The sequence below is a fragment of the Bombus fervidus genome, chromosome 16 (genome assembly GCF_041682495.2).
Source record: "Bombus fervidus isolate BK054 chromosome 16, iyBomFerv1, whole genome shotgun sequence".
Classification (NCBI taxonomy): domain Eukaryota; kingdom Metazoa; phylum Arthropoda; class Insecta; order Hymenoptera; family Apidae; genus Bombus; species Bombus fervidus.
In genome coordinates, this window is record NC_091532.1 from 2,221,003 (window position 1) to 2,239,035 (window position 18,033).

General features: G+C 43.5%; 3 protein-coding genes across 4 annotated transcripts in view; all 3 read left to right on the forward strand.

Moving 5' to 3' along the window:
• Positions 1 to 1,386, forward strand: part of Vg (transcription factor vestigial) — a 79,967-nt gene extending 78,581 nt beyond the window's left edge. For both annotated transcript variants that reach the window (XM_072019050.1, XM_072019049.1), the window contains exon 6: positions 144 to 1,386. In XM_072019050.1, coding sequence (XP_071875151.1) covers positions 144 to 190 — 47 coding nt within the window. In that variant the 3' untranslated portion in view covers positions 191 to 1,386. The remainder of the gene's footprint in view (positions 1 to 143) is intronic.
• Ef-1a-f1 (translation elongation factor eEF-1 alpha chain) overlaps positions 1 to 18,033 on the forward strand; it is a 236,339-nt gene that overhangs the window by 111,446 nt on the left and 106,860 nt on the right. The window lies entirely within an intron of this gene.
• The window catches only part of Ada2a (Transcriptional adapter 2A), a 330,348-nt gene that overhangs the window by 109,715 nt on the left and 202,600 nt on the right, over positions 1 to 18,033 (forward strand). The gene's annotated exons all lie outside the window — the stretch shown is intronic.

The window sequence follows — 18,033 nt, forward strand, 5'->3', positions numbered from 1 at the left end:
GATCAATATCATCCGGTATACGACAATGATGGACAACTCGCAGAAAGATTCATTACACGCCCCGCTTTCCAAAGACGATCCGATATATATATAGTTCTTAATTTTACGAAAATTAAAAATTCGTGTGTTCATTGGTGTTGCAGGTCTCGAGTCTCAAGTGCAAGATTCCAAAGACCTTTACTGGTTCTAGAAGCGAGCCACGGAGTCTCGTGGGTCGAACTAATTCGCAACATCCGGTGGGTGAATCCGCGAAAAAAGAGAGACACGAGCTCGAAATCCGCGACCAACAATCGGAAGAACAACGAAAACTGTCAGCGCTCGGACGAACGTAGCGACAAAATGGCGAACATGGGTGCGCTCGTGGAACGTCATCGAGGAGGGACGAGCGTGGTTGTAAACGACGCAAACGTGATATTAGCGTGCTAGGAGATGATTCATCCGCTGATTTTCAGATCAGACGAGAGCTGGCGGATGAGAGGAATGAACTTTTGTTATACGGCCGGACGGAACGTACGCGAAGAATCGTTCAGCCCGCATCGAAAAAGTGTACATAGTGTTACCTAATTTACTTTAAGGATCTACTATTAGCGTACAATTCAGATAGTATTAGAGGAGGAATACTTTGCGCGCACTATTACCTTCATAGTGACTGATGATATACCTATGTCCGACCGACGCGACCGCTGGAACAACAGAGCCTCTAGTTCGTATAAAGTGTAGAGAATTAGGCCACCGACAGGCGTGTCTAAATTTTCCAAATAATTAGAAGAGAAGAAAAAGAAGAAGAGGAATCGATAGATCTTAACGATACGAAACGATCGTTGATAGAAAAGAATTCAAAGGGAGAGATCTATGTTCCTTGAATAATATTATCAATCTGTAGAATGTATCATTTCCGTTGAATAAAATGAATTGATAGGAATTCGTTGAATTTATCACGATGGTTAATTTATTGAAGGAAGATAGAAATCGGAGAGGAAGATCAAAGGATTAATTATTTGGCGAATTTGACTGCAGATTTAAGTGAAATATTTATTGACCAATGATCTTGCCATATATATATAATAAATATATATATATATATATTACTATTATTATTGTATCATAACACCAGACGCTGCAGAAATTCTGAAATCTCTCCAAGTCAGCAAATTAAAAATAGTTATTACCCGAATTGTCACAATTATTCTTTACATCCTTCCCCCATAGAATTAATAAATCGTATCGTGAACACGAAGAAACACACACACACACATACACACGCGCGCACACATTACATGCACGCACGCACGCACAACCGACATTTTGCCTAGCGGATTATTCTACCTTAAGCGCATCTCATGTTATCGTCATCATAGGTGTTAAATAAATGATGCATTAATATTACATCGTTGCGTTTACTGGCTTTGACTTTCACCCGATGATTATTTTCAAATTTCTTTTCACGTACGATATCGATCATTCGATTAGGATACGTACGCCTTATTTCGTAAATATTTTTTGTCAAATAAAACGGTGTTACAACTTTTAACGCCTGAACGAACATGTAATTAATTACGATGCGTGATATTGGACATGTTTGACATCTCTATTAAAAGCGACAGTAACATTAACAGGCTGTCAAAATTCGTTATTAATGATCTTATACTTACATTTAGAACTTCGTGAACGCCTCGGTTAAAAAATTCACTGCATTTATTTCGGAGATACGAAATACTTTGCATTCTAATACTTGGCTTGCGATATTAACGAATAGAACGTATACCAAATTCCAGCTTTACACCAGGCAACTGTAATCATAAAATTTCATAAAGATAGATCGTTTTTGCGGATCGTTATCCATTTAAAATTGATATATAATTCTCGCTTTTAAGCGTGTAAACGTAAGTATGTGTTCCAAGATTCGATTTCTACAATTCGTAGAAATGGAAATTACGTGTCGACAATTTCAACAGTTTTTCTCTCACGTATGTCCATTATGGATATTACAAATTTGATCATTTGTCTTAACGATTTTCCTAAACCGCTTACGTATCGAATAATTAAACCAGACAGTAATTTCTCTCGGTAACAAGTATATAAAAGAATCGGACGTGATTATTATATTTCCATCGATCGTCGTGTCGAAATACTAACGAGATTCTTCGAATCTCTTTCGCAATTCATTTTTCTACGATCATTTCCTGTGCAAGAACATGAGAAACACGTGATATATCCTGTTAGTGTGAGCCGCGTATCCGCGATTATGTAATTAACAGCAGAGATTAGAGATAAGAGTAGAACGGAACTGGAATACATCTGGCTGAGAAAATAGAATTTTATGCTTTTGCGGTTCGTTACGCCGCTGCTGGTTAATTACACACCGGTGGATTTAGTGGCTCCACTCACACCGGAAAGTTAATCGAGCACGTAATAAGAGGAAGTAATGGGGAATTTAATCTTCTGGAATTCTGCGTGAAACTTTCGCTTTCGTTCGCTTCTTAGCCACCTTCGTTTGGTAAAATCGTTAAAAAAACAATTTGGGCAATTTAGAAATATTTTCCTAAAGAAACGATTACGTACGTAGACGTGCATCAATATCGAAACGAAAAACAACTCTGAGTCGTAAACAACCATTTACGTAATTCTATAAAACAGTAAATACCTGTAACGCGATCGCATAATAAAGCGATGCATGGATTAAATACGTGCGTTTAGAAATTATTTTTTAAATTGACGGGGTATACAATAATTTTGAAGAAGTTCGTCATACCGATTTCCTCGAAATTCACTAAGAACGACAGACCCAATTAATATTACAAATCGAAGTAATATACGAAATAATAAATTGCTCGGTTGAACATGTGGTCAGATCGATGGACGATTTCCTTTACACGTGCTCCGTTTCCTACGTCACCGACGTGTTCCAGACCGAGGCACAGTTAACGAGATGAGAAAATGAGCAATTAACTTCGTCACCTAGGGGAAACGATGTTCCGGGGATTCGGACGATCGTTGTTATCACGTGTAAGACACGTGTAGCCTGATTGGCCGTGCCGCAAATGGAAGTCGTACTCGTGAACGAAAAAGCAAGGTGGCGAGAAATTTTAACGAGATCGCGTGATATTTTCAGAAATAAGAACGAGCACACCGAGTTTCGAAAGATGCAACTACGACAAGATTTATGGAATCAGCGCGAGATGTATCTACGTATGCATACGAATTAATAAAATCGAATTCAGCGGAAGAACGCGAACGTCTCTAATTCTACGCGTACAACAATTCTGTATAATTTTATCCAGCTTTGCCACACGAATATCTCTGCAGGTCCAATAAATCGAAGCAACGAGAGACACTCTGGCACGCGATCGCCACCGCCTCGATCAGGATACGTCGATCCAGCGAAAGAATAATTGCGATACACATCCAGCCGTTCGGTATGCGCCGATAACGCGAAACAACAAAATCCACTTATGCTGTCGCGAAAAGGAAAGATCCGCGGTACTTTGCTTTCGATATATTTTTTCTTCTTCTTTTCTTTCTTTTTTTCTCTTTCTTTTTGTTACACCAACTCGTTCGATTCTCGATAATTCATCTCGTTGCTAATAATTATTCGTTTCGTAACTCGTGATGGAGGACGGCGCGCATCTGGACGCCTCATAATCTCCGATCGATGTGGATTCCAATAAACGGTAGCCGCCAGTAAATCTACCAAATAATAAAATAAATCGTCGGACGTCGCGAAGGGGCTAGTTCCGATCTTCGGATAAGGGGAAAGCTGAAAGATATATCGGGGGAGGGGTCGGGTTGGGTTGAAAAGAAAGAGAAGGGTAGAGAATAGGAAATGGTGAGATTTATTGCGTTGACCGAGGTGTTCCATCTTGTTTTAATTACCGAGGTCGCGTTGTTCGCCTTAGCCTTTGTGTCCCTTCGTTCACGTCGCTGTGTTCGTTTCCTTCTTTTTTATTTTTTTTTTTTTTTATTTTCCCCTTTTCATCTCTCCGTTTCTTTCCTCCTTTCGTTGGATGGTGGACACCAGCCAGGAATATTAAGGCTGCACGGTTATATTTGGCCACGGTTTCCAGTTCTACGAGAACCTTCGATTCCTTTCTAACAGCAATTTCTACCGGTACTTGGATGCTATCGGTTGGTTTTTTATTAAGCCTGTATTATTTTAAGCCTGTAAGCGTAAGAACAATGTTTCTTCAATGACGGTAGCTTCATGTAACATGTTAGAGAGAGAGAGAGAGAGAGAGAGAGAGAAAGTTTCGGAAAGAACGGGATGAATCTAAACCTTATAACGTTAGAGAAGCAATTCGAATCTCTGGAACACGTGTCTCGCAATAGCCACGTACTTTTTTCGCGCTTTCTCATGCGTGCACTGCATCATGGTAATTTCCTTTGCGTCGTCGTCCGTCGAAACGACGGTGTCCCATAGGAGGACACGTTTTCAATGTCTGAACAGGCGCATTCCACGGACAGAGCGATAGTTCGTTGGTCTGGCCAAACTGCATTTCGTCAGGCGAATAGCAGATAGGCCATCGCTCCTTGAACATAAATCAGTCTGTTCTGTTTCTTCTGTCGCGCTGTATGATTTGTGTGTTTTGTTACGCAATCGTGCATATGCTGGCTAGACGTGGAAAAAGCAAGAGCAGGAAACCACGTGAGGGCCACGTGAGCCAACGCTTCGAGAAACGATACGCGGTGACAGGCTTCCTGACTCGCGTTCTTCTCTTTTTCATAACGTATTCTTCATCGAATTCGGTTTCTGTCTTTCGCGAAATATATATCCTTGCATCCGATAAAATTATAATCAACGAATAGAGTGTATCTAGTATAATAAAAATGATTTATAAAAATTGTTATACAAGAACTGCTACTTTTTGTTTTAGAATGGACACTGAAAGGAGAATCTTCCATTACCAGGGAGACCATTAAACAATTTATAACGAAACCGCCATGTACTTGTACGCAGAGATCACCCCTCGATTCACGGTAATTAAATACCGAGTATCGTCCCCTTTTCGCAAGTGGCACCCCTGCGAACAGAATACTACTAGGGTCAGGTTATTGATATTGCACCGGGGGAACAAATGATCCGACCGTGAATATGAATATTAATATTACTTTACCAAGCGTGCATTCGACTCTCCCTTATTTGTCACCGATACCTGAAACAATTATCTCGTATCACGCTTCCTTAAACCGAAGCAATAAAGACGATTTCTTGACAATGGGAACAAATTTTTAAATATATACTACTGTTAGGCACGTTATATTCAATACGTTTTGATATTTCACTACATAGATGTCGTATCGTCAACATTTACCTTGATTACTTAAAAATATTTTCAAGTATAACGCTTTTGTTTATCTTTATTTACCACTATAAATTGTACAATCGTGAAAGTATCTAGTTTAATTTAATTTAAAGGTAGTTTAAAGTCTAGTTTAATTTAATTTAAAGGTAGTTTAAAGTCCGAAGTTAAATAAATCGTAAACACACGTAAACGGAGCGCCATCGTTGATTATCATCGGACGAGGAAGGATAGAGGAGGCAGATCGAAACTATCGAAGAGATCCGAATGTGGATCGAATCGTATCGATCTCGATGACATACGTGACGCCGTGCTTGACAAAGGCCCAAAAAACGTCTAGGAATGCCGACGGGAATATTTCGGCGGTGTCACCTCAGAGAGATACCTATCCTCTTTCCTTTCTTTTGTTTCTCTTGCTTGTTCTCTTTCTATTAAACGTCTACCTTAGTCTTTTTATCTCGGAATTTTTCTACGATCAACCAATCGATGTTTCAGATGATAATTAATGTTTGTATTTCGTTCTAATTTCTAATTTATCTCGCACGATCGTATTTATATATCATCTTTCAGCTATTAAAATTCCCAATTTTTCTAAAGTTTCGCAAGATTTTCCAACTTGTGAATTTTACATAGGCTAAATATTATATCACCTTTTCGTTTCACGATTATATCTGTCCGTTGTACGATATGTTCTCGAATTCTTGCAATCTTGATTTCATTGTTAAATTTTTATTCGTAACCGTACTCAAAGGATCCAGCGACTCGGTTCCATGTTAAAAGTCACTTCGCTTCGTCCTGCTGCTTCATCAGCCATCGTGAACGTTCCTCGTGGTCGTCTACCTGCAGGAACACACTCGGTTCGCCTTTGCCTCGGCATTGAAGGCATCTCTACCCGCGTGTTCCCACGGGCTCGAACCTTTGACGTACGATGTCCCGGGTACGCGGTACACGACGTCCTCCTTCCCGATATCGTAGCCCGCCCCTTCGTGTCTTCGCCTTCTCTTTTTTCTACCTTCATCGCGGCCCTATCTTCTCTTTTTCTCCCTGTACACTCGCAGAAAACCGGTAGCCGGCAACAGCTTTTGAAAGAACCGCGACTTCCGGATCATAGGGTCTCTTCGGAGAACGGAGTGGATCGAGGACAGAGGGAATCGGCGAACAGTATTTCTGGTTTAGGTATCCTTCGGACACGATATAGTCGATGCTGTTTTAATTTCAGTTTCTTTTCCATCTTTTAGTATCGCGGCATGCTTATCCGGTATCCGATCAATTTACTTTCGAATTTGTGTGATTTTTACTTTCTTTGCGAGATCGTCGAGCTATTTCTTTTTCAAGATTTTTATACGATTATTAGGCTGCAAGATATTTGTCGATAGTTTTAGCGTTTTACAGCAAAAATTTGTCTTCCGTGTACTTAAGCGATGGTGAAAGTTTAAATTGCCGTGCAAAACAACTCTTCCTCCATGGAACGACGCTGTTTAAGTTTACTTTAGTTCGGTCTATTTAACATTCTCTCGAGAGACCGATGTAACGAAAGACCGACTGGAATTAAGACACAAGGAATATCTCATGCAAATCACGATTCTCGGCCAAGGAACGTAAAAACGCCTGTTTAAACCAATTTCGCAGCGCGGTCCGTGACCGTGATTTTTACGAATCACGATGCACTTGCCCTTATTCGGGTGGCGGATTTCAATGCCTCGGCGCACCCTCCACGTTACATTGAATGGCGCAAATGAGACGTGACTTGAAAAGCTAGCAGGGGACCTTCCACGTCGAACACGTGCACCCGGTGCACCCACTTAATTGTTATTCCGATGCGTTCCGGCTATTCGCAAACAAACAAATTACGTCGCCGCTCTGGATGAATTTCTGGGGATCGAAGCCGATGTTGGTGGTCCTTTAAAGACGTTACTTTACGCGCCTTGTAGCTCGGATAATAAAACCTTCCTCATTTTACTCTCAACACACCTATACTTGACGTTAAAGAGGAACCTAATGCTCGATAAATTCGATGTAACGAAGAAAGTTTGAACGCATATCGTACGTTAAGTTGTTATAGGACGGTCGATGAATCGTTTAAAATAGACGACTGAGTTGTCATCTATTTTACAATCGAACCGTCGGTGCAAAACATAACAAAACTGTGGAAGAAAACGCCAAAGGAAGCAGAAGAAATTCCTGTTGGCGTAGTCACAACATATCGAGACGGAAGTAACGAGCAGTATCATAGCGAAATGATTGCGATACACATCTGATGACCAACACACGAGCGACGGATAAAAGTCTAAACGGCACGTTGAAAGGCTGACAATATCGCCAATAGAATAAGGCGGAGCAAGCGCGGCCAAGAACGTGTCTATTGAAGCGGAGGTTGGCCTCTCTCCTCTTTCTCTCGCCGTACGCCAAGGAGCCGGCAAGCGGCCGTGGAATGTCTTCATTAAAATACCCGAGCTCATCATTTATGCAGAGCAAAAACACAACGAGGCGAGCTTCGAGAACAAGATCGCCGTCCTCGACGGGATCCGCGCTTGCTCAGCCTAGCTTCCAGCTTTTTAATTTCCGCATTGTTCCCTAGCTAGACGTTCTGCGATTTAACCGGCGTCCTGGCTACCTGTATATATTGCCAGAAGCGTGAAAATTCACGCTCGACCAAGTCTAATCGATCGACGAGAAGTTATTCTTCAGGTTGCTCATCATCAGCTTCAGCAAGCTGATTATCGTTATACAGCCGAGACTATGGAGAACTATGGAGGGATGAAAAATTCCTTCCCCTTAATCCTTCCTCGTGTTCCTTCTGGTTAAGAGATTCAAGCGAAACTGTAACGAAGAACTGTTGGGAAGAATTTTGATAAAATTATACTTCCATTGTGAACCAAATACCGATACGAATTCGTCCGTCTTGCCCCTTTGCGTTTACTCGTAGATAAAATACAAAGCACGAAGAGAAGCTGTATGTATTTAAAAGCTTACCGCTGTTAGTTTATATCGTTTATATTTTTAGAAGGAATGGTCGGTATTTCTGTTTAATAAAATATATATAAAGAATAGCCGCGTGGTAAGCGAAAGTACCTACGCTGTTCCATCACGTAAGGCTGTAAGGAATGGTAAAAATTCTTCACCTTTTTAGCCGCATAAATCCGTTACTTATCCTCATGAAGATACTTCAAATTTTGTAAATAGCCGCGGTAACGCTTCGCGAATTCCTGCATCGTTTATTATTTGAAAAAAAAACTCGTATTACGAGGAGGAACGCCTTTCTTGTTGGCCGTATCTGCCAAAATAAGCATAACATTTAGTCGAGTCGAGAGCGAACGTTGATCCTCGGGACTCGTTTTCGCATTCGTAATTAAGCAGAAAGTCAAAGGTATGACAACTTGTAAGCTTGTCGCGTTTGTCATTGCAGCATCAATCATGAGGACCGAATTCCGATGTCTTGTGAGCGGAATCGATATTACGAGTCTCGAGTATATAGAAGTGTCGCGTCGTTTAGATATCTAAATGGTTCGGTGCCTAAATTAACAGCGCTTTAAAGTTTTACCTTTTAGGGAAGCAGGATTTATAAAGCATTAAAATTGACGTTAGTAACTCAATTCTCTTTTTATTTCCTATTCGCATAAAGGTATAAAGAGCGGTATTGTTTATTATCGATTAAAACGATAGTTCTTCTTCTTAGTTGTTTGTTTTATTAATTAGAATCTGATCTTTCATAGGCGTAAGTTTTAAGACGATCGACGAAATGGCAAAAGAATGGCGATCAAAAGTCTCAATAGAGATACTTACATTTATCTGAATTTTTCTTTTTTTTTTTTTTTCTTTATTTACAAATACTTGGACTTATAATACGAAATTCTATATTTGTGTAATAATGCTGAATGAGCATCAAATGCAAGGTATTTATTTGTACATTTTTATCCGTTCCCCAGCAATTTCGAGTTGCGGCGCGTCGAATTGTTCGCGTTTAACGTTTCTGTTGTATTCAATGCGAAAATATTGAGCTCAATTGCTACTCACCCCCGTATCACATTCCACGCTCTTACCCTCCCACAAATCACTGCGCTGGCCGAATTCGAAATTTTTTCGCCGATGTATGGAATTTCCACTTGATCTTTCCAACAGTGTTTAATAATCCCGTTATATTGACTTATAAACCTGGAATTCCATTCCTATCAAAGGAACAAACGATAGGTATTCATCTTCTTCCGAACAATAACGAATTATTTCAACGTTTCAAAACAATTCGACGAACGAAGGTGATCATCGTCGTCGAGACGCGCGCGTTCAAGCTTTTTATCCGCTTATAAATTATAAATAAAATTCGATATCAACTTATCGACCTTATTGGTCTTAATCGATGTTCGAAGAAATTCATGCTATCCAAAAGTGGTCGTCGACAGAGCGATTGACGATTCTTCGATGTTGCTCCTTTTGACCAAAGAATCCAGTGACCTTCATCTTCGCACGGACCCCACGCAAGTTGGCCAGCGGTCTCTCACGAGATGAATTTATGAGTAGGAAAATAGAGAGACAAGCGTTGTCGGGATCCCCTGGTGGATGTGTACCTGTTGTGTCGTTACACGAGGAAACGGCGTGTAGATGATCGCGACGCTCGTGTATGCGGCATCCGAGGGAGTCCCATAGGCGTAGATAAACGGCTAGATAATGCGCCACGCTGACAGAAAGTCTCCCCGGAGCTACCTGCTCCGCGGGATGCCTCGAGTGTCGCGGGACAGATCGTCTCCGATGGCTGTCCCTCTATGCGGGACAAAGCCGGAATCATCGGTGAATTAGGGAGCATGATTCGGGCATTCCTCCGTGTCGCGCGATCCGCTGCGTCGCTGCCGGCTCGTGATGGTTATGGATCTTTAAGGGTTGCCACTGGTAAGAAAGAACCAAGGCTTCTACCGTTTCTTATTCTTCCTCTATTTTTATTTGTATTTTTTTATTTCTTTTTCGCTTCTAATTTTTTTCTTTCCTTTTCTTCTTTTTTTTTTTTGTTGTTATTCCGTAATTAAAATTGAATCGAGCTATCTAAAATTTGAAACTCTGTGGTTGACCCTAAAGCGACTAGAAATAGACAAAATTGCCATTTCCTAAATATGGAAATGAGTTGGAGCACATAGATATCCACGAGGAGAAGACGAACGAAAGTATCGTCTCATAAATGTGGAAAGAAGAAATACGATAGCGTCCGGTGCTTGAATTACTAGAAAAGAAAGGTACATATCCGAAGGGCAGCAAACGGTTGCACGATCCAGATGTCCTTTGAGTCTGCAACTTGCGAGACTTTTCGTTCGCGAAACGTTCAAGTGCAATGTCGGCCACTATGGAAGGCACGTTTCCTCGCGCATTGGCCAGCTGTCTAATATGCATACAATGTTACGAATACCGTATGTCCATCCGCGTGCAAAGCTTCAATGTCGCGCTATCTCGGGACCCTTCGCTCGCCCGACGTTGATTTATCATTTCGTTGGCAAAAGGAAGCGAAACGTCGTCGCAGAGCGAACCTCTTGTCCCTCTACCCTTATCAATCACCTTAACGTTAATCGTGCGTTTCATAGCCAACGTGCTATACGTGAGATTAATTTTCATCGAAATATACGTATAAATCTTTAAACGGTAATTTAGTAAATATTAATATACACGTAAATCTTTTGCTAGAATTATTTGAATAATTTACTGGGATGTTAATCGTGATCGATTGGCAGAAACGTAATGGCGTTCGATGGTATCGGTTGGTAGCAATGGGCGAATGAATCGGAATAGTTGGTCTGCGGTGGAAGATAAAAGGGAATGTGTAGGCGAGTAGAAGTATTCTTATAATCGGAGCAACCGAAGCAATCGAAGGTAGAATAGAATAGTTGAGATACTTTGGTGTAATGGCATCAGACTGTATGAGCTGAACGCTGCGATCGTGTTGCGTTGGAAATTTCATCGTTTACAGGCATGTCGAGTTTGATTAGCGAAATATTAGCCAACAGAAAATTCCTCCTTCTTACGATTAATTTAGAAAATTATTCCAATCGAATGTGATAGCTTGTTCGTACTTTATCGTAGAATTCGGTAATTTAATTGATCTGATTTGCCGTAAGAATGATCCTAACCGAGTCACTTCCATCGCGTTCGATGGAAGAAGAAACGAATGTCTCGAATTCATCGGTTCGTCGCTGCTTTTATCATATTCTATTAAACCGATACTCGGAATTTACGAGACAATTACAAGCTGACTTTCGTTTGTGATCGTGACCGACCGGTCTGTCGGCCCGGCCGAAAGAACGAGCAAGCCTGTATTGAGATCGTGGGCCGGCGTAAGGGACAGCAGGAAAGAAGTAAAGATTTTATCTCGCGCAGCTGATCACCACTCTCGCTTTGGTCGAGAGCCAAGGGAACAATTTCTTCCTTTTCCTTTTTTCTCTCCTCCTCTTCGTCCTTCCCTCGGTGTCGACCGTCTTTCGCGCGAGAAACACCGTGGATTTGCATGCGATCAGTTACCGATTAAGCCCGATAGAATCGGCTGCTACTTCGCGCCGAATCGATGGCCGCTCGTTGCCTCTGCGGAAAGGCCAACGAGACAGCAGGAACGACAGGATACGAGTTTCTTAAAATTGTAAGATTAACGCGAAAGTTATCGGTCTTTCGTACCTGTTTCATAATTAATACGACAGGTATACCTTAATACGTCGTACACGAACGATAACAAGCAGAGCGACGCGATCAAACTAAATTTCTGTGCGTCTGATAACAATATCGATAAGCGCGGGTGAGATAATTTTGGTATTAGGCAACTAACACCGTCGTTTCTAGAAGGAGCAACAAAATCGTAGAAAGCGAAACCACAGACTCCTACGCTTCTCGCATTTCCCTAATTAAAACGCAGGCCGGCGTCGACGATCCTCTAAACAAATTGCCACGTCGAGTATCCCGAGAATAGAAACAGGCCAGAAGCGGTCTCACCTTCCTCGAGGGTTAGATCAAAAGGAAGAGTTCATTGGCAACGAGCGATCATCCTATCTGCATCTCGATCACCGGCCGGTCGTTTCGGGGCGCGCGCATCGATCAGCGATGGCTGCTCGTTAAGGTATCCGCGATCAAAAAACGAAAAGGCCAGCGGGCTCGCTGGTAAAAGAGAAACAGAGACGACAGAAACAGCGCAGACGGGGGAGGCAGGAAATCGTCTTCGTAGGCCGAATGGAATTTGCCGAGTGACACCACAAGTCGCCGGAATTTCAGCGTTGCATAGCCCGGGTGGCTCGCGGTCCAGGGGATGCGTCTCTTTCTCCCTAGGCCCTGCTCGATGTCGCTTGTTACGCGCGTCCTCGCGATCGGTTTCGTTTCTGTATACGTGCATGCGTGTTACATCGAGTCCGGATCGGGAGCTGGCAGCCCGATGTTCCAGTTCCCTCGGCTGCATTCAAGGCACAAGTAGCGTGCCGCGCGTGCTGATACTTCAGCTTCTGTTTGCACTACTTCGGCCGAGGTGGTATGCAGTCCGCGGAACCCTCCCTTTTCGTCTTCCCCTTAGCGCTCTCCGCACCAACTCGGCCTGCTACTTACCGCATCTAAGGATTACCATCCGGTCGTGAAATTCTGAGTTCAATCGGCAGGAAGTTGACGCGCGAATTCGTCATTTCCCTGCGCGCTCGTGTTGCCAGAGGTAGAAACAGGTTCGTTCCTTCTTTCCCAATGAAAACGTTTCGAAAGAAGAAATTGTATCGCAGAAATCGAGGGAACGCGTATCTCCTACATCGTTTCGTAGGTTATTAACGTTTGCTAAGGACAGCGACCGACTACGTTTTGTCGTCTGCAACGCGAGTCGTGATTGTATCCGCGATCGTTAATTAAATACCCGTACGCGATACTCTGTGATTTCTACCGCGACGAACGTTTGAACTTCCGCGAGTATTCGACACTATTCGAGTCGCATTGTTTTACTCGCGTTAGCACGCGCACTTAAAGTGCAACGCATGCGGTACGTGCACGACTACGTGCAAATGCGTACGATGTTCCTTGACTCGTTGCCAATTCGAAGCGTGCGCGAAATGCGCGAATGTGAGTCACTCGTTCGTTGAAATTATAGCAGCCGCTATTTAGCTGGGATTAATTATCGATCCTAATTTGTAAATCTCGACGAAACAAGGATGAAAGACGGTACGCGCTGCAACTGTCTATCTACGAATATAAACGTGTTTATTGGCTTTATGAAAACCTCAAGATCGTTTCTCGCGATAATTCATTCGCGTAAATACGAAATGACAGGAAATGAAAAATAACAATACGCGTAGCATTGGAACAGGAAACGACGATTAATTAACCTATCTATCCGAATAAACAAATAATCAGGAAAGAAACTGATGGCAGGAGACTCTCGAAAACTCAGAATTACCTGACTAAATGAAATCCAACTTGGAGGGCAGTCCGCTTAATAACGGAAATCTCGAGGGTGCCGATTTAGCTCACCCCATCGCGAACGAAGAAAGGAACGAAAACCGCCAACTCCGTTTCGTGCTGGTCCCATCCCCTTTTCTGTCCTTCTCCGTTTCCCATCAATTATTATCGTCTTTCCACGGCTTCGTAGGGCTGACGCCGACATCGTCGGCGCCCCACGATTGGGCGTCGGAACGCTCGACGTCGCCATGGCGACCGACCCCCTTCGACGAGGGTTGGCCAAAGGTGGGGACGAATAACTCGCGAAAACACGTAAATTAAACGCACTATGGGGGTTGATGGGGCGGAATGGGGCCGAGTGGGTGTCTCAGACCGTGAAACATAGCCGTCATAAGCGGATATTAAAGCGTGCTTCCGGGGCAGGGGAGAACGTTACGGGACCGCTCGTAAACGCTCGACGGGAAAAATCCTCGCTTTTTCTCCAAGACGAGTCCGATTCGTCGGTTGAAAACCGGGTTTCCGCTGTAAATGAAATTGCTTCCTTCGGCACAATTCCTACCGAGGACAGCCAGTTTGTCAATTAAAAGACTGAAAAGCTTTTGTCTTTGTAGCTGTTTCTATCTTAACACGATGGCTACTTTCTTTCCTCTTCAATTCTTTGGTCACGTTTGAATCTTTTCTACGACCGTACAATTCTTTTTTTTTTTTTTTTTTTTAATACGTTTACATATCAATTTCACGCTTAGACTTACACCCTTCGCCGCACCAATCCGCATAATTCGCTCGTACGATACAACAGAAGGTAACGAAAGAAACGAGATATTGGGAAGCAAAAACAATGCGAAGAATACCGAGGGATAAAAAAAAAAAAAAAGGAGGAAGGAACCTGAGAGACGCGGAGAAACGTGCCGAACTCGCGCAACAACTTTCCCTATATGCGTTATTTCGTTCGACCGGCGGTTCTTCGGCGTTTTATGCGCGCCGCTACGCCGAGGTATGAAACCACGCCAATTACCTTGTCAATTACCTCGATTGATGGTCGCCGCCATATTGATTTCACAAGCAATCAGAGATTGCACCGCGTTTTCCTAGTAGATCCGCGAGCACTTGCGCGCGCGCGCTCCATCTCCTGGTCCAGAGTGAGCGATAATTCTTGCTTTTACCAGCGGATGCCGAAGACGCCTGATATCGAACCGATCGGACCAGTAATCCCAAGTATTTCTCACTCGTGCTCGCACGGATACCAATTCTGCGTATCTCGGCTAAGATTTAGTATCTCGTAAGTCACTATCGAAAGTCGCGACTCACGCCAAGCAAAAAAAAAAAAAAAACTCTATCGACACGTACGAGACTATCGCACGAAGCCTCGGCTTCACGGCTGTCTTATTAGCCGGTTGTACGCGCTGAAAACGCGTCAGTGTTCTTCCTTCTGAGGCGTTCGTCCTCGTGAACGCGGATTTAAGAAGCGTCGCTCGGACGAACTTGGAGAGAAGATCTTACGTTTCCGACATAAACGAGCGTTCGAGAAACTAAGCCGATCTACTCCACTTTTTCTAAATTTCTCAACTCCATGTTCAGATGCGTATGTAATTTCAATTGAAAAAGTAAGTTATTTACTTCTCGAGGTGTCGAATATTAATTACATACTTGAGTAGCGAAATCGTGAAACTCGCGGAGTGGAGGAGCGTGGCTTGCGAGCGATTCGCATAATCCAACTATATATGCTCCACACGCGTTAACACCATCTTCATCTTCCAACTAGCGCTCCACGTTCAACCGGTTCGATGTAGCGTTTAAGAGCTCCCCAAACTTTCTCGAAGCACCGAACGTTGTCTGATTACGAGAAGCTTCCAAACGGGTCACCAGACAATTATCCTCCTTAACGCGTCGCAACGTTCGACTTGTGTCTATCGACTTTTCGCGTTGCACGAACGTGTACAGGTGCGTTTCGGTATCAGCGGACGAGGAATCGCATAGATTATCGTCGAGAGACTGTCGTATCCAGGCGAAGGATTGACAGACGGTGCAACAGGCCCTCCGGCAGCTGACTGCCACGGAATCAAAGCGTGCAAGGTGTCTCGACATTGTCACGCTCGTTAGAAGTACAAATGCGCCGAGACGCGGGCCGTTATTTATTTCCCTTCGATTGCGATCTAGCGGATCCTTTTGCGGCACTTGAGCAGAAACGCGCCGATGCTCGATGGCGTGTGCTTATCCGTCTCGATACCGATAACGTTTCGACTGGAATGTTTTTGAAACAAGAAGACGCCTCTTGTGAAAATTTATGCAGAAATGCAACGTTCGTATACTTGCTACGTACGTTTAGAGACAGCGACAGTGCAAATGGCGTATTTGTCGAGGAATGTGAAAGATGTGGAAGAACTCGCGGTACCGTTCCTACGTAGATTTCAAGTAAATTGGGATTGGAAAGTCGTACAAGTACAGAATGCTGACATCGCGGTAGAATAAAGTAACTTCGAGCGCCGTAAAGTTTCCTCGTTGCACTTTTATCGCACTGGCTACTCAAATTTCCTCTAATTTTATCTCACGATTAATACGTTCACCAAGGAATTCTCTAAACGTTCTTACAACAGCTTCGCTCGCTGCATTCGTACATCGATCTACGGTGCGGTATTAAACAACTGCGTTTAAACACCTCATCTTTCCATGGCACTCTTCAACGATCAGCAAAGCCATCTGCGACAAAGAAGGCGCCTGAACCTGTCATCGTTCGCCGACAACGAGCTTCCAAGTGTCTCTAAACGCGTCGTTATCATCTGTTTACGCGCTTTCCGGCGCGCGAAAAAATGGCACCGAATGTATAACCGGGACGTAAAGCGGCGAAGTTTGCATTTTGCCTGGACTGCCGTTGGGAAAATATAAACGCTTGGAAAGTGGAGATCGTCCGCGTGACGCGAGTTATGCCGACGTAAAAACCAGCGGACGAGGCGCATTCGAAATAACCGTGGAACGTTCGTATATCCACGGGGAACGTTAAACGACCGGGCACGAAGCGTTTAACGCGCATTGACCACATGGTTCGGCTTCTCGTTGTCAGCGTGTCCCCGGCCCCCGGGCGAACTTTACGCCGCCGGTTCGTTAAAGCTCCCGCGGACGGCAACGGGAAGTTAAAGGGTAGCAGTTACACGCATTCCACCTTTCCTAATGCCGAAACTTTAAACGGACAAGAAGCACGCGGCGAGACCACGTTGCCGTTTGCGGCGTCGATTCCTCGCCGTCCCAAATTAGTCTTCTTGTACGTTGACAATTTAATATTTGTTACCGCGTGCACGCTGTACGCGGTCACCGGTTTCTTTTTTCGCCGAGGCTTTCGATCCTCGTACGTTTAATTGCTAGTGTACGCGCGGATTTGTACGTGCAATCTGGCTTTCTAGCGAAATGGACGCGATGCTGAAATTGTGCCTTGCGGTGTTCCAAAAGGGAGAGGTGGAAAAAGAATGAGAAATCGCGTTTTGGAGAATATATTCCTTTAGAAATGCAGCAGTGACGTGATAGTTAATAGTTCGATGGGTTAGAATAGTCGTCTGCGACGTAAATTCCTCGACTCGGCGATCTTCTTAAATATGAGGTAACTGGAACATTTTTACCAAATCGATAGCTATCAGAGCAGATAGCTCGTTATCGGATATCATTAAGAGGGAGGAGAGAATGCATAGAGGCGGTGAATTCGAGCGGAATGACGCGCATGGGAAGTCATAGCGATGTCAAGTCACATAATCGCGGTGATGCGCCATTCAATTACAGCGTCATAAAGTACGCGCATGATGGCCGGAAAAACGGTCGAAGGATCGTTAATTGCTTTCGCGACGGAACAGGGGATTAGATCGTTCTGCGTACATAGGCCAGACAGCTAGCGAAGCTACGCTATAATTTACCATCGCGTCGCTTCTTCTCTGTATATTCGTGGATTTGAAGGTAGAAAAAAAACGAACGAAATACCGCATTAATCGCTTGTAATTAATTTTACGTCGCTCTTAATTCGTTTCTTCGCTAATACGAAACGTTTGGTCGTTTCTAAACCCGTTTATCGGCGTGCAAGTGTTTTATTATCTCTTCGTACTTCGATCGAATCGTTTCGAAATCAACGGTTATACTTGGAAAAGAATTACCGAGTTTACTTAGTTTACATAATTGCGGAGTTTGGAAGATCGTGTTTCGTGGAACCGAGTGAATTACGTGGGAATTCGGAATACTTGGTCGAAGAATTCCTTTCGGCGGACTATTACTCGCCGCTCGCATAACGCAATAACGCAAATGTAATTCGTACGTTCGTTATTTCGTTCACGCGCTATTCGACCTTCTTCCGCTGCAAATCCGCGATTGCGGCCTT